The sequence below is a fragment of the Salvelinus namaycush genome, chromosome 1, assembly GCF_016432855.1.
Source record: "Salvelinus namaycush isolate Seneca chromosome 1, SaNama_1.0, whole genome shotgun sequence".
NCBI lineage: Eukaryota > Metazoa > Chordata > Actinopteri > Salmoniformes > Salmonidae > Salvelinus > Salvelinus namaycush.
The window spans coordinates 30,334,580-30,351,171 of NC_052307.1; the positions used below are offsets into that span (position 1 = coordinate 30,334,580).

At 44.9% G+C, this 16,592-nt stretch overlaps 2 protein-coding genes across 6 annotated transcripts in view; one reads left to right on the top strand and one right to left on the bottom strand.

Moving 5' to 3' along the window:
• Positions 1-3,393: 3,393 nt before the first annotated feature.
• Positions 3,394-12,985, bottom strand: LOC120031006 (protein unc-45 homolog B-like). Of its 4 annotated transcripts, none has more exons than XM_038976809.1 (20): positions 12,898-12,985; positions 11,965-12,135; positions 11,807-11,843; positions 11,464-11,639; positions 11,175-11,264; positions 10,855-11,022; positions 10,511-10,676; positions 10,107-10,277; positions 9,709-9,880; positions 9,245-9,545; positions 8,972-9,066; positions 8,443-8,584; positions 8,165-8,305; positions 7,356-7,483; positions 7,144-7,210; positions 6,885-6,998; positions 6,639-6,754; positions 5,767-5,884; positions 5,497-5,652; positions 3,394-4,699 (listed from the first exon to the last, which is right to left on the bottom strand). In XM_038976809.1, the coding sequence occupies exons 2-20, from the start codon at positions 12,133-12,135 to the stop codon at positions 4,427-4,429; spliced, it is 2,802 nt and encodes a 933-aa protein (XP_038832737.1). In that variant the 5' UTR covers positions 12,898-12,985; the 3' UTR covers positions 3,394-4,426. The 4 variants fall into 4 exon arrangements, with proteins under 4 accessions (XP_038832737.1, XP_038832653.1, XP_038832574.1 ...); XM_038976725.1 differs by having other exon boundaries at positions 12,635-12,979; XM_038976646.1 differs by having other exon boundaries at positions 11,965-12,827; positions 12,898-12,970.
• A 2,131-nt stretch (positions 12,986-15,116) lies between these two features.
• Positions 15,117-16,592, top strand: part of LOC120031468 (phosphatidylinositol 4-phosphate 5-kinase type-1 beta-like) — an 89,241-nt gene continuing 87,765 nt past the window's right edge. For both annotated transcript variants that reach the window (XM_038977356.1, XM_038977278.1), the window contains exon 1: positions 15,117-15,407. The gene's annotated coding sequence lies outside the window, so the exon portion shown is untranslated. The remainder of the gene's footprint in view (positions 15,408-16,592) is intronic.

Here is a 16,592-nt window from a genome sequence, read left to right on the forward strand (position 1 = left end):
TTATAATTAATGGATATTTCTGTATGGGTTGATACATTTTTTAATTGAAAGTGGAAATTACAAACATTAGCATTTTTAAACCTCTAATAAACTACAAGCTTTCATTCCATGCAGCGCCGGAACATTTCTCCAGCAACACGGTGGTCAAATTAAGATCCTGTATAGGCCTATCAAGCAATTATGTGTATGTAACGTCCTGACCAGAGTTCTTATGTGTTTTGCTTGTTTAATGTTGGTCAGGACGTGAGCTGGGTGGGAATTCTATGTTGTGTGTCTAGTTCGTCTGTTTCTGTGTTCAGCCTAATATGGTTCTCAATCAGAGACAGCTGTCAATCGTTGTCCCTGATTGAGAATCATATATAGGTGGCTTGTTTTGTGTTGGGGATTGTGGGTGGTTGTTTCCTGTCTCTGTGTTTGTGGTCTGCACCAGATAGGACTGTCTCGGCTTTCACATTTTGTTATTTGTTAATGTTCACCGTGTATCGTCTGATTAAACATGTTGAACACTAACTGCGCTGCCTTTTGGTCCTCTCCTTCATCCCAGGAAGAAAGCCGTTACAGAACCACCCACCAAACCCGGACCAAGCAGCGTGGCAACGGGCAGCAACGACCGCAGCAGTGGTACAAGGAGGAATGGACATGGGAGGAGATTCTGGACGGAGAAGGACCCTGGGCAGAGCCAGAGGAGTGTCGCCGCCCCAAAGCGGAGCTGGAGGCATCTAAAGCGGAGAGGCGGCATTATGAGGCGCTAGCAAGGCAGAGCGGCTGGAAGCCCGAGAGGCTCACCCAAAAATTTCTTGGGGTATATCCGGCGCCACCTTCCAGCCCATTTCCTCCAGTTCCAGGACCCCGCACTCGCCTTATGGTGCGTGGCCCCAGCCCAGTACCACCAGTGCCTACACCACGCACCAGGCTTCCAGTGCGTCTCCAGAGCCCTGTTCCTCCTCCTCGCACTCTCCCTATGGTGCGTATCTCCAGCCCGGTACCACCAGTTCCGGCACCACGCATCAAGCATCCTGTGCGTCTCCAGAGCCCTGTACGCACTGTTCCTTCTCCCCGCACTCGCCCTGAGGTGCGTGCCCTCAGCCCGGTACCACCAGTTCCGGTACCACGCACCAGGCCTATAGTGCGCCTCGAGAGTCCAGTGTGCCCTGTTCCTGTTCCCCGCACTAGCCTTAAGGTGCGTGTCTCCAGTCCGGTACCACCAGTTCCGGCACCACGCACCAGGCCTACTGTGCGCCTCAGCAGGTCAGAGTCGGCCGTCTGCCCAACGCCGTCTGCACTGCTCGTCTGCCCAGCACCGTCTGAGCTGCCTGTCTGCCCAGTGCCGTCTGAGCCGCCCGTCTGCCCAGTGCCGTCTGAGCCGCCCGTCTGCCCAGTGCCGTCTGAGCCATCCGTCTGCCCAGTGCCGTCTGAGCCATCCGTCTGCCCAGTGCCGTCTGAGCCATCCGTCTGCCCAGTGCCGTCTGAGCCATCCGTCTGCCCAGCGCCGTCTGAGCCAAGGTTAAATTTAATGAAAAAAATACCAGTTATGTTTTTTAGAAGGCAGTAGATGAGGCTGAATTAACTGCTTCGCTGCTAGATAAGTATCTGCTGATAGCCAAGTGTAGCAGTGGTAAGGATTTACTCCATGGTGCTGAAAAGAAAGCTTTTCTGTTGGGACAGCTTTATGTAGGCCCTAACAGTTTGTGGGTACCATTTGTCACCATTATAGTGCAGTTAATGTATTGTTTAGTGTTGTGCTGTGTAGTGGCTTTGCTGGCATGCATCTACTTCAAAATGGAGTTAGGCTCAATGGCACTGCCAATGCTGTCACAGACGCTATAATGAAACAGATACAAAGATGAGTCCTCTATCTCGCTGGCCTGTTGTTTTCAATCGTATCTGCACTCTCATTGGCTAGAATGGTCCCACCTGATCTCGCCTCCTTCCGCATGCCTGCCATCTTTGAGGACATGTATTTTCTTTGTTAGAGCGGTCACATGTATATCTTGTCAATATAATAGACAATCTTTGGCGCTACATCACAAGGTTATGCGCTCCTCCCCCTCACAGCAGCGCTAGATAGAACTTTGTGGAATAATGCACACCTACGGAAAAAATAAACGTGTCACAGCAAACATTACTTTATTCGGAAGGCCTGATGTGAGATATGGCTTATACACAGAGTGTACAAAACATTAAGATATTGAGTTGCATCCCCTTTGGCCCTCAGAGCAGCCTCATTTCGTCAGGGGATAGACTCTAAAAAGTGTCGAAAGCATTCCACAGGGATGTTGACTAATGCTTCCCACAGTTGTGTCAAGTTGGCTGGATGTCCTTTGAGTGGTGGACCATTCTTGATACACACGGGAAACTGTTGAGCGTGAAAAACCTAACAGCATTGCACTTCTTGACTCAAACAGGTGCGTCTGGCATCTACTACCATACCCAGTTCAAAGGCACTTAAATATTTTGTCTTGCCCATTCACCCTCTGGATGGCACACATACACAATCCATGTCTCAAGGCTTAAAAATCCTTCTTTAACCTGTCTCCTCCCCTTCATCTACACTGATTTAAGTGGATTTAACAAGTAACATCAATAAGGACCATAGCTTTCACCTGGTCAGTCTGTGTTCCTAATGTTTTGTACACTCAGTGTACATTCTACGTGATCAACTTGGGTCGCGGGTTTACAATTGAACCTTTTCTGAGATCTCTGCCAAGAAAGGAGGAAAGAATCAGCCTGTGGGCTTACTGCACATGCAAAAATACACACACACATCAAAATCTGTGTGAGGCTATTTGCTCATCAAGTCTTTTTCTGGAAGTCATCAAGATGGAAGTCTAATTTTTGGGGTTAAGGGCCACCTGGAGGTCAATTCTGACATAAGCTGTATACCAAGATGGTAGATAATTGAGAATATTTCACTCAGGCTTTTTACCATTGAAAGAAATTGGCAGTTCCAGACTACTTAACTGGGTGTCTCCCATTGACACCAATGCAATAGAAGTTGTGTCTGGTCTACTTAGTTAATGGACTTCCATTGAAACAGAAAAAAAAACTGATGGGGGTGTCTCACATCCTCTTCAATATCTGTTGTTCAAAAACAAGTGAGCACAGTGGACGGAAATGAAAATGCCACTTCATGGTCACTGGATGCCGACAGCCCTGCCCATTTCTTCTGTTTCGCTTTAGCCAGACAACTTTGCTTTCATGGGCTGCAGATTGAACAAATGTTTTCGTCTTCTTCTTGCTGCAAAAGTCCAAACCTTAAAAGAATATATATTTTGCCCATGTGACTGTTTTAACTGCTTATCAAAAACAGTCATGACCAATGTCCTTTGTCGAAAAGCATACTCGGCTGTACTGACAAACAGTAGAATAAAATTGTCCACTAAAATCAAAGTAGACAATAGTCAAAATTCTCATCTTTATCCTTAATAAGTGTAAAATACAAATAACATTAAACAAACACCTCTCATCCACACAAATACTCTACTTAACTCTACTTAAAGATCAAGATAAAGTGTAGCCGTTCAGAAGGGAAACATGAGTGTGGTGGCTTCAGCTGATCGCATCAGCGGATATTGCACCAATTGGATTCCCATTAATTACATGCAGTCTATTGAAGTCGACCAGTTCTGCACATGCTTCCCCAATGCTGGATGTCACACGCTCTCATGCGCTGATGTCTCTTGCTGCTGTAACTAGCTGTTACTCGCTATGCTTGCTGTTTCTGATATCCCACCACCACCACCCCAGCCTCCACCTGTGGGTTCTGTGTTTCTTCCGTCGGGGGGGGATTTGATATAGCATATCGTGCTCACTGCCTATAGTTCTACTTTAACATTCATATGACGCTTGGCTCTGGCAGTGAGCTACCCTGCAGGACAGAGCTCTAATGCCAAGACAGGCATTGTATTTTCTAATAAATTGTTAAACGTTCACGTGGTGTTTTCTTTCTGAAAATTAAAAATTCTCAAGAGATTAATTTGTACTGTCTCTGATTTCATGATAGGTGGCTGTTCAGGTGCACCATCAGTCCCATCTCCTGGCCTCCCTGTCCATAGGCCTACACTCAACGCAGAGTCTCTCAATCTTCAGTCTCTGGACCTCAATCTATGGGGTGTATCTGATCAGCAAGTTAGGCAGACTGTAATTAGCTCACACGTTGCAGTTTTCATTAAAAGGCACAAACTGTAAGTCCAATGTACTGTAACAAGTGCTTGCCTGACACTTTGGGAGGACTGTGGGCAGTGAGGGGTATGGGCGTTCGCAAGTGTACCCACCAAATATACACACTCATTGGACTAAAATGGAACTGTCAAACATGTTCTTATTTCTGTGTGATTTGTTTCTGGTTGATTGGGTTGCGCCTTTAAGGGAGTAGGTCCATTGCAAGCTAGTCCGTAGTACTATAAAAAGCTTAAGAAACACTGCTTTAAGAAGGGGTTGTGAATGGCTTGATGAGGCCGAGGTCCATGGCCTTGACCAGGCAGGTGCGTGCCACATCGATCACAAGCTGCCTCTTGGGGTTGTCCATTGCTTTGCCAATCACTGTCAGGATCTCCAGGATCTCGCTCTCGATCAGCTTCTTGGCTAGCTCGTTGTCGTCCGAGTTCAGTATGTTGTACACAATCACCAGGCCTCTGTGCTGGATCTGGGGCTGGTCATGGAGAATGAGCCTCTGAAGGATCTCCATCCACTGCAAAGTCTGCGGAGTGAACCGAGAAAACACTGGTCAGTCAAAGTGATGAAGTGGATGAGGCCTCACCATACATTTTGAATAAGTATAACTATAAATCAGTGTTGTGATGATACAAATGTATTAACATATAACTTATATTCAGTGTTGTGATTATACATATTGTTTACATAACACATAACTAGACATTGTTGTCATGATACATATTGATTGGTCACAACTATAAATCGATGTTGTGATGATACAGCGTTGTGATTGATTGGGACAATTCGTCAGTTCAAATCAGTTAATATCTTTGCACAGGAACTACCTTTGGGTCACCCCAAGGTGAGTGTACTAGTGTGAATGCAACCAGACTGTCACGCCCTGGCCTTAGTATTCTTTGTTTCCTTTATTATTTTAGTTAGGTCAGGGTGTGACATGGGGAAGGTATGTGTTTTTGTATTGTCTAGGGTGGTTGTATGGTTTAGGGGGTTAAGTAGAGTAGATGGGTTTGTGTTTAGTGTAGGTGTCTAGCTGTGTCTATGGTTGCCTGAATGGTTCTCAATCAGAGACAGATGTCATTAATTCTCTGATTGGGAGCCATATTTAAGACAGCCATAGGCACTAGGTTAATGTGGGTAATTGTCTATGTTGTACGTTTGTAGCTTGTGTGTGCACTTACGTCTATAGCTTCACGGTTGTTTTGTTAAAGTGTTCGTTGCGTGTTTTTTCCTTTCTCTAATATAAAAGAGAATGTATTTTGCACACGCTGCGCCTTGGTCCACTCTCTCTCAGCAAGACGAGCGTGACACAGACAGACATACCACCAGGGTCATCTTGGTGCACAGTTTCTTCTGGGCAGCAGTGAGCATGGCCAGTGCTCCGGCTGCAGCTCTCTGGAGCTTTTCATCGTCCTCAGCACACATCAGCACCAGCAGCTTCAGCCTATCATTCCCATCCTCCAGGTACCGATCCTGCACCTGAACACACAATGGTGACGTTAGTTACACTGGGTGACATGTTTGTTACCTGCACACACACAACACACAGTATGTGATGACACTGTTCCCTAAGATTGAGGGGTGTCCTCTCACCTCTTTGCACTTCACCAGGTTGCACATGCACTCTGTGGCTGCCTGTCTGATATGATCATGGTCTTCAAACATGTACTGCTCAATCTCAGGGAGAGCCTTCTCTTTCAGGATCTTCATTCTGGAGCCGTGAAGAATGGGAAGAAAGAGTTAAGAAATCACGCAAACGTCTCATCTCCTCCACTAAAAACGCTCTGGCAGCAACCATCTCATCTCCTCCACTAAAAACTCTGGCAGCAACCATCTCATCTCCTCCACTCAAAACGCTCTGGCAGCAACCGTCTCATCTCCTCCACTCAAAACGCTCTGGCAGCAACCATCTCATCTCCTCCACTCAAAACGCTCTGGCAGCAACCGTCTCATCTCCTCCACTCAAAACGCTCTGGCAGCAACCGTCTCATCTCCTCCACTCAAAACGCTCTGGCAGCAACCATCTCATCTCCTCCACTCAAAACGCTCTAGCAGCAACAGTCTCATCTCCTCCACTCAAAACGCTCTGGCAGCAACCGTCTCATCTCCTCCACTCAAAACGCTCTGGCAGCAACCGTCTCATCTCCTCCACTAAAAACGCTCTAGCAGCAACCGTCTCATCTCCTCCACTCAAAACGCTCTAGCAGCAACCGTCTCATCTCCTCCACTCAAAACGCTCTGGCAGCAACAGTGAAAAAACTAAAACAACTGGAATGTTCCCAGAGCATATCTGAGCTCACAGCTGTTTTCTGTTTAGAGTCATATTTATTTTGACAAACTTCTTGAACACTTGTCCTCTCACACATCTATTACCTTATAGTGATTGTTGAATCATCTGTAATAGTCTCAGGTGTTTAGTTGGGTTATACATACTGTGGTGTGGTTGGTAAATTAACAGGCCTCACCTCAGTTTGTCGTTGAGACCAGCCAAGTTGGTGAGACTCAGAAGTGCCTCGTAGTTCTGCACCCCGTCTCTCTCAGGGTGCAACAGGCTGACCAGAGGACGCACCACCTCATAGATCTGTCAGAGAGAGAGATGACAAGGCAGGGTGAGGGAGGTAGGGTAAGAGAGAAAGAGAGCAGGAAGCAGAATGAGAAAGAGCCCACACCCTCTCCCCCATGTAACAGGAAGTGGTCAGACAGCTTCTTACCCTCTCTCCTGGGAAGGCAATCTCTGGGTTGGACACAGCAGCAATCTTGGCCAGGGCGTGGGAGGCCCTTATTTTCCCTATAGCTGATCCCTCCAGAGCCAATGGGATCAGAGCCTGGGGATCACACCACAAGAGATCAGAGGTTCAGACAGTCAGAAATCCACTGGTTAGATAAGGGTAATACATCAAATGTACGGCTGGTTATAGGTTGAAATAGTGATGATTCTAGAACGGAGGATCTGATGAGTCTGTCACTCACCTTGCCCCCTCCATGGGCGCAAATCGTGCCACGGTCTTTGGCATCATCTGCCAAGGCAAGGAACACTCTGCGGATGAAAGCAAACACCATTGATTTCAATCTGATTTGTTCTGCAGCATTGCTTATTGCGTGTACTGACTGTAGGTTGGCTCTGGATAAGAATGTCTGTGACAGCTAAATGTTCGAGCCTAGTACAGTCCCAGGTTGCTCACCTTGCCAGCATCTCTTTGGTCTGGTCAGTCAGGAGAAGGTTGTCAGCTTTCACCATGACAGTGAGAGCTGAGATGACCCCTCCCTTTAGCATCCTCTTCACTCTCTTCTGGATGAAATCCTTCTTGTCCTAAGGGCAGAGAAGCGTGTGTATTGTCAGCACCTCCCTCAGTCAATATACCTAGGACCTCAAAATACAAATATTACACTTTGCTGACAGTAGAGAGCAGTATAGTCACATGTATATAGCCTTTATACTAGTTTAGTTTACAGTGACTTGGTGTCCAGTTATTTCCTGATATAAATAAGGATGACTTGTTTGGTATGTGTTTTTTTTATTAGGATCCCCATTAGCTGTTGCGAAAGCCGCAGCTACTCTTCCTGGGGTCCACACAGAACATGAAACATGACATAATACAGAACATTAATAGACAACAACAGCTCAAGGACAGAACTATATACATTTAATTACGGCACACAGCCTACACATCAATACATACACACAAAATATCTTGGTCAAATAGGGGAGAGGCGTTGTTACGTGAGGTGTTGCTTTATCTGTTCTTTGAAACCAGGTTCTCTGTTCATTTGAGCAATTGGTGATGGAAGGGAGTTTCATGCAATAATGGCTCTATATAATGTATGCTTTCTTGAATTTGTTCTGCATTTGGGGGCATTGAAAAGACAACTGGTGGCATGTCTGGTGTGTGTGTGTGTGTCAGAGCTGTGCGTAAGTTGACTATGCAAACTTGTTGTACAGTTCTGCCTGCTGGACAAACAGGGGGAGGCCTGTGTCTTTCTCTTATCTTACCTTGGGGTGCTGCTCAGGGACGTGCTGCTTGGAGAACTTGGCCAGCTGAACCAGCTCAGGCATGATGTCTTTCTTCTCATAGCTGTTGGTGCAGTTGACCAGGGTACATGCCACAGCATACAGGATGGTCTTATCTTTAGACTGCATCACAGGGCAACAGGGAAGAGCGAAGTTAGGTACTCTCCTCCAGGTCCCATATGCACCCTTTAATGCCACTATGCTCCTGTCATGTTCTATGAGTTGGGTCTCTGCTCTGTCTTTATTAGTACAGTACCTACCTTGGCCAGTTCAAACATGGCTTTCATGGCAGGCTCGTCCTCAACAAAGTCATCCTTTACATCAGCGTCTTGGGTCAGGTAGGCCAGACCTTCTATAGCCCACTTCCTGGTCTTTGTGTCCATGGCAGAGTTACACAACCACCTGACACACAGGTAGAGGGTTAACAGGGAACCGGGCTAACAGGAAATGGTCCCCCATCTTGAGATTATGACCATGGGAAGCCATTTCTAAATCACACTGAGGGAATATAATATTGTTCTCTCTGCAGCTGAAACACGTCAATATGTCAATACAAATAGCCCATAATTATCCAGATAAAGAGTCGTAATTGTCTGGACTTGGTATGTAATTAGTCAAGTATTAGAGTACAGATATGTTCACATTCTATTACTCCTGATAGTTGTAGTACATAATACTTTTTTTTGTCTGATCGACTGTGTCTATGAATACTTCAGTGATATTAAGACCACAAAGTTAAATAATGGCAGATAAGCTTTCAAAGCTACCGACCCCAAAAAACAGACTCACTTCCTGCACTGCTTGGCCAGTTTCTCAGTGGAGCCCTCAGCAAACTGCCTCATACTATAGTCATCTCCACCTGCTGACCCCAGCTTACACAGACCCTGGGGAAAGGGACACACAGACACACACAAAACAGTGAGTTCATGAACTTGGAGGGAAAGTTATACTTAGATCAATCTGAAGAGTCACTGTAACGTTATCAAACATGAAGAACTATCAATGAACCCCTCAAAAGAGCACATTTCTATTCTATAGTATGGAAAGCTACAGCTCACTCACCACCAGCGCACGGATCTTGATCTTCTCGTTCTTGGTCTTCTTGTAGATGTCTTTGAGCAGCGACACGCCGTTGGTGATAATGAAGGAGGCGCGGCTCATCTTCGTTGAGGAGTGGATCAGCGCTTCCACGGCGACCATCTGGTCCACCTCACGCTCAGAGCCGCACAGCGCCACCATCATCTCCATGATGCCCTGGCGACCCACCAGCTGGTTGCCCACCTCAAATGGCCCCTGCAGCAGGCCTGACAGAGCGTTGATGGCGTGGATGTTCCTGTCCATGTCGTTGGGGTCAAACTTGCCTCTGTGGAGAGTGTCAGGGTCAGGGGGAGTAGGGTTAAGGGTAGATGAGGGAGGTGGGGAGAGGTCAGGAATAAATGTTAGTCAGCTGATTTAGTACTCATCACCATCATCAACTATAGTGCTGATTAGATATGCTACTCGTATGTTACTAATATGTAACTCACTTGATGTACTCGTCACAGACTTCCCTGTAGTGGTCTCTCTCGGGGTCGCAGCGGAGGTCGTCCCAGAGCTTGTCAAGCAACACGCTGGCGATGAGCTGAGTGTTCTCCGTCATGGGCAGCTGGTCTGGGAGGTCAGGTATCTGGCCACACACCTTCAGGATCTTCTTCAGACCTGGCGGGGGGTTCACAAAGCCAGATGAATGACAACTTCCCTAAATTAAGTTGAACAACAACGAGGAAGGAAATTTTACTTTGTGACGAAACAGTCTTGAAAATGTTCATCTCGTCTTTGGTGTCATAAACAATCAGTGGCCCTGTGTAAGAATTTCCACGACAAACATTTATCAAAGGTCTACTTAGTGTCACAGATCATGATCAAAGCTAACCGACTCGCTCACCATGGTCGACTGTGAAGAGGCTCTTGGAGTGGTCATGGTCTTTCTTGTCCTTGCGAGGCACGTTCCTGCACAGCAGGTTCAGGGCCTGGTCTCTGCCGTGTCCTGAAACCTTCTTACTGGCAACCATCTCCAGCAGGGCCATCAGGATGCTCTTCAAGTCTTTGCTTGCATCTGCAGGGGAACAGAATAAGTGTCAGACCAGTTTTATTAAGCGTTTATAAAACACAAACAAGTAAATATATAACAAGTAAATAAATATAAAACACAACAATGTGTTTATATAGCTGATAGATGCTATTCTGAGGCAATTCACATTGGGTAAAAAACACTACATACATGTATATAAATGTAGGGCTTTTGACTGAAACAGGATAGGAATGCAGAAACGTAAGTGGATGTCTCACCCAAAACCAGGGCTTCCTCCTTCCCATAAATCCTCCGGTCTCCTCCGGTAAGGGAGTCGTTGATGCACTGGAACAGGTCAGAAGTTGCCAAGGCGATGTCCTCATTGTCGACAGCCATGATGCTGCACAGCTTGTCTATGCCCACCAGGTGGATAATGGCCATGGTCTGTATAGATACAAACATACAGGTCAACTGAGTGTACACAAGGGGGACTATGGCTAGACATTACAATAGAAACTTTGAAAAGGATCCATATCTGTCACAAAGGACCAGGAATTGGGAGGATTGGCTCCCCTTCTTACAGAATCCCTTATGCACCGCCCTGTCTTCACCTGCCCCTCACCCGTGCTTTGTGTCCAGTGCACATTCCCGCGAAGGTGCGGATAGCGGCCAGGACCATCTCTTCTTTTCCGGTCTCAAGCATATCCAGCAGCAGAGGCACTCCGTTGTTCTGGAAGATTCTCTCTGCGCCAGCATCTTCTCTGGCCAGAACCACCAGGTTGTTAGCAGCCTACATGGGAAGTAAATACTATTCATACTGGCATAAAAGTTACACACATTCCATTTGATATCAGACTGTAAAAATATTAAAGACCACAGCATCATGCTTATTACAGTAAGTGGAATCAATGGAACTGATCTCTACTTCGGTGTCATTCAAACCTTTTCCTTCTTGTCCTTGTCCATCTCCTCATCAAGCAGAATGTCAAACATGTTCTGAACCCGTGAGTCTGTGGAGAAGGTTGTCTTCAGCTGTAGACAGAGAGCGAGAGAGAGAGAGAGAGAGAGAGAGAGCATAAGAGAGAGAGAGCATAAGAGGGAAAGAGAGATGCAGGTAAGTACCATAATGTGTGTTTTTATGTCTTCATAAGTCAATCAAATATTATAATAACATAGTTATCAGTAAGTAAACCAATGGCTCGTGTCTAAATGGTCCCAGTTGGTAGCAGACCTTGGCTTGGATTTCAGCCCCCAGCCTCCTGAGGGTCTCCAGGAAGGTCTTGTTTTTGGGCTCGATGGTGGAACACCTCTGGACGTCTTTGAAGGCCATGTCCAGCTTGCCCAGCTTCTCCAGAGCCTGGCACCGCCGGAACAGGGCTTTGACGTCTGTTGCATCCACGTCAATGGCTGTTGGAGAGCAGAGAATAATACAAGTGTCTGGGTTGAAGTGAAAATATCACTGTGGTATGAGCATAATCCATTATTTGTCATTTTATGTGACAGTGAGCATGGCAAAATAAAAACTTTGTTTTAATTCTTGTTTATTTCTAAACATTTACTAGATGGTACTGTACCTTTGGAGGCATCAGAGGCTGCATTGGTGTAGCTTTCCTAAGAAAGAAATAATGTTCATAAACATCAGAGGATCAGGAAATCACACCCAGGGAGTAATAATTATAAAACAATTCCGTTTTTGCTTGATGAAGGCCTGTGGTTGAGGTTAGGTGTTTACCTTTTTCAGGAAGCAGGCTGATCTGTTCCTGTAAATGACAGCAAGCACCTTTTTGTCTTTGCACAACTTGATGGCTTTTGTGTAGCACTCAATGGCCTTGTCCACCTCACCGGCTTGGAAATGCTTGTTTCCCTCATCTTTTAACTGAATTGGATCTACCATCTCTCCCATCTGGTGAGGAAATGAGAAGTTGTAGTTCACTGGTTCCAGGTTACAGTATGACTTGAACATTAAAGCCAATGAATGACTGGTACTTAAAGAGTAAACAGCACATGTTTCTGGAACATTACATTACTCTTCTAACACTATAAATTGAACATGTATCTCTATACTTAATAGAGAAACAATACATTTAAAAGACAATTCTGAATCTGGAACAATGCTGTAAAAAAATATACCCACCTGTTCCTGGTAGATTGTAACTTTTACAACCACTTTTACAAACAAACACACACACACACATTTAAGTCAAGAAGAATGCCAGCTAAAACACCATCATCTTGACAAGGTTTCCATTCATTTTGATCTCCGAAAAATACATATAATCACAGTTCAAAATTCTAAATCAGCATGAGTGATACACCTCGCTGTCCCAAAAATGACAAACAAAAATAATATTGTAAGAAAAAAGAAAACTCTTCTTACCATTCTCACTACAATGTCTCCTTACCTGAGTCCCCTTTAGCAAATGGCCCAGCACGTTCTCTAACTTTAAATGGCCCCCCGCATGCCTTATTTTGGCATAGTTTTGCACCCCAGTGGGGGCCTTACCACTAATACAATCATTCTAATGGACAGCCACTCCACCGCTCCTGATAGACAATCACCATGTCCCCTGTCCGCTGTCCCCTGTCCTAGAGCCCCTGGAAGGCAAGCATGTCACTCAAGACTGTGTACACTCAATACATGTCTCTCAATAGCACCATATAATACCTTTCAGGATTGTGTATTCTTCTCTTCTCCTTTTATTTTCACTTGAGTGTCTAGTGTTGAGCTTCACTCCCTATTTTTTTGGTACTAGTGCAACCCCACCCCTCCTTTATACTCATCTCAATGAGGTGGGCCAAAACCAGGGTGGGACCATTTAAAAAAGGGATGGGGGTCTACTCTACACAGAACAGACACTCCCTGAGAGAACTGTACACTGAATTCTCACATTTAGCATTGGATCGGGTTTGTTAAAATGTCTCATTGCTTTTATGACAACATACCAATGCTGAGTCATTAAAATAACTGCATAGTAGTTTATCTTTTTGTTCTCTATTTGTACGTTATGACATGGGTAACCCCCTTGAAACATGGTCTGGTCCTGATATGGTCTATTTAAGGAATAGGTTCGATGACAGCTGAGAACTCACCAGAAAATGCTTGTGTACTTCTAGTGAGGCGGGGGTAGGTGTAGTGGGGGGTCTGGCAGCCCACTGGAAGCTGTAGGAACACACAGAATGACCTGGCATCTTCTAGAACAGGCCTGGGCCAAGGCCGGCCCAGGGGCCGTATGCGGCCTGCGACCTGATTCAATACTGCCCGCGAAATCATGCTCAAATCACATAAAGAATTTGCAATAGTCAAGTTTTAAATAACGTATTTGTTATTCAAATTAAAAGCCCAATGAATACTCGGCTTTCTGTAATGATTTAACTCCCACCGCTTGTGGGACATTTATTTTGAAGGCACGTATAAATAACAACTGCACGAGAACATAGTGACTGACAAGTTGACACACACGTCAGTTACAAATCGTAGCTAGCTAGAAATTGCGCAAAAATAAATTTGAAAGATTTCAACGAAAAGGAAAATAGACAATGAATGTAGGTTGTTCCAGCAAGAGTGGACATCGACATATTTCTTTATTGAGGTATCAGGGAAAGATGTGTGCTTAGTGTGCAAAGAGAGCATCGCTGTCTTGAAAGACTAACGTTACAACTTGGCCTGACACTTCTAGACGAAGCATGCAGGGAAATATAGGAATATGTATTCTTAGCAGATGGCAAGTGCATCGAAAGAGTTGCTTTCTCAGTTGCAAAAGCAGCAAGGACTTTTCACAAAAAAGCATTCAGCAAACGACGGAATTGCGAGAGCTAGCTATGTATTGTCCCACAATATTGCTAAACATAGCAAGCCATTCGCTGAGGGCGAATTCATTAGATAATGGTTAATTGACTGCTGCAATACTTTGCCCCGACAATAAAGAGCTGTTTGAAAATGTTTCGCTGTCAAGACGAACAGTGACACGGCGTGTTGAGGACATCGCAGAGAATATTGAACAACAGTTGTTGTCAACTGTACCTCTGGATGTTCTCTGTGGGTTGTATAGAAGTTGGTTCTTTAGTCTTGGAGTACCTCTCGAAAACTCTAGGCGGCATTCTGCCTACTCCCTTTTATAGCCATTGGCTTCACCCACGACTGGCTCATGTGGACTACAATCCCGACACTGTGTTTTACGTTTAGAAATGTCAATCATCATTGCTTGTGATACGACTTTTGAAACATATGGCTCTTTTCTTTATATCATCGAGAAAGAATCCTTCAAATAAAAAATATACACTTGTAGCAGTTTTGCATAGATCCATCTAAACAGCTATGAGTGCCTCCATCTGACGAAACTACACTTCCGCTACTCTTCCCGAGTTACACTGACACACAGGTGTTCGGGGCATGCTAGATAGCTAATTATCACAGATTGCCGACTCTTGTCTTCCATAAACAATCACTGTAACATAGCGATATGGCCGTGTGGGAACACTAACCCTATTAAGGTGTGTATGAATGTAACTTTTTGTTTTTTTGAAAATACTTTCTCGCTGATATTAAAGATAAGGTCCCTATGCATCCAAAACAGTACCGTAAGCGATTGGTGTTAATGTTCAAATTGAGTGTTGCTGCTCTTAACAAAACTCTCCCATACAGAAGACGTCTTCATCCAATTACTTATGTGTAATGTAATGGAACTCAGAGTCATGATCAAGGACTAGTCTTGGGCATGCCCGTTTATAGTGAACCCTTTTCTATCTAGCCATTGAATTGTACAACTTTGTTGGCAGACATTCCAAATGTAGTTGTCAGCCACTAGATGACGTTATTCCCCATAATGAAATGCACCATACACCAGCTAGAAAATCAGTGGTGAAAGTCAAACCTTCTGTAGCCTACCATCACTGCCCTGTAGATGGCTTGCTTATCAAAGTTCTGCATCACAGCAGAGTAGGTTGGTGCACTGAATGCCTGGTTATGTTTATGCTGAGAGGCGGAGAATGAGAGCTGTGTGTAGCCAAGTCTACCTCTCTGTCAGTAGCCAGATACAGCATAGGCTACCGTACGCAGGGAGCCGCACTCACTGCCGCTTGCGCTCTCTAATTATTGCCTAAAGGGGACTGGACTACTCCCTGAAATCTCACGGAAAGACGAGATCAAATTCGCTACCCAAAGAGGAAGAACAGCTGGTAAGATTTATGTGTTATTCTTGATAATTGTGATATTTACCTGTCCGTTGAAGTATCCATTTGAGTTGTGCCATATTGGTCAGGTGACATGACATGAGGAGACGTTAAAGCAATTGCTGGCAAAGGTGTTTTTGTCAGTCGAAGATTAAGCGGCTACCTAGTAGGGCAAGGACGTGTTAAATTACTAAAATAGTCAAGCCTGGAAATGCAACATAACATAACCTTGACCCCGTTTCGTGACCACCAACTAATACAGCGAAATGTTGATGAGAACACCACAACTTGTTTACCAATGGCCTGCAAAAGAAAACACTTTAGTGCACCCCAGTTAATAAGGCTAACTTGAATTTGGCTGCAGTCTGGCAAGGTTTACTGCTAGCTGTTGATGTGCTACTCTGAGAAACAGTTTATTCAGAAAAGTGTGAAATTACGTAATATTGCGAGGAAGTGGCGCGATGGTGTTAGCCTTCATCAAGCAATAGCTCAAGGTATCAGTTCTTGAACACGTTACAGTTGCCATTGGTGATAAATAGGCTAGACTCATATTGATGATCACATAGGGTTTGTGCTGAATAGCCCATTTCTGTTGTTGATTTCTGGAAAATAAGCCTACCAATTTACTGGTGAGATCCATTATGTTATCAATATTGGCTAGGTTAGGGACCTTTCTCTGTTCCAAGGACTCTGGGAAGCCTGGGACTTTTCAACACCTGGCATCCTCAGGGATACACACACTATATAATACTTTTTAGCAGGTCACCTTAATGAATTCTGTAAAGTCAGTGTGGAAGAGGTGAAAAAATTGTTGTCTATCAACAATAATGACAAACCACTGGGATCTGACAATCTGGATGTAAAATTACTGAGGATAATAGAGGACAATATTGCTACTCCTATTTGCCACATCTTCAATTTAAACCTACTAGAAAGTGTGTGCCCTCAGGCCTGGAGGGAAGCTAAAGTCATTCCGCAACCCAAGAATAGTAAAGCCCCCTTTACTGACTCAAATAGTCGACCAATCAGCCTATTACCAACTCTTAGGAAACTTCTGGGAAAAATGGTGTTTGACCAGATGCAACGCTATTTCACAGTAAACAAATTGACAACAGACTTTCAGCACGCTTATAGGGAAGGACACTCAACAAGCACGGCACTTATACAAATTACTGATGATTGGCTGAGAGA

What these genes read in the sequence shown, in the direction of transcription:
- LOC120031006 (XM_038976560.1), bottom strand. Translation starts at nt 12,195, where the DNA reads ATGTTCAAGTCATACTGTAACCTGGAACCAGTGAACTACAACTTCTCA. An exon ending in AGCCTCTGATGCCTCCAAAG is followed by an intron (nt 11,640 to 11,806) that starts GTACAGTACCAT and finishes GCTCTCCAACAG; the next exon opens with CCATTGACGTGGATGCAACA. An exon ending in ACCTGGTGAAGTGCAAAGAG is followed by an intron (nt 5,653 to 5,766) that starts GTGAGAGGACAC and finishes TTGTGTGTTCAG; the next exon opens with GTGCAGGATCGGTACCTGGA.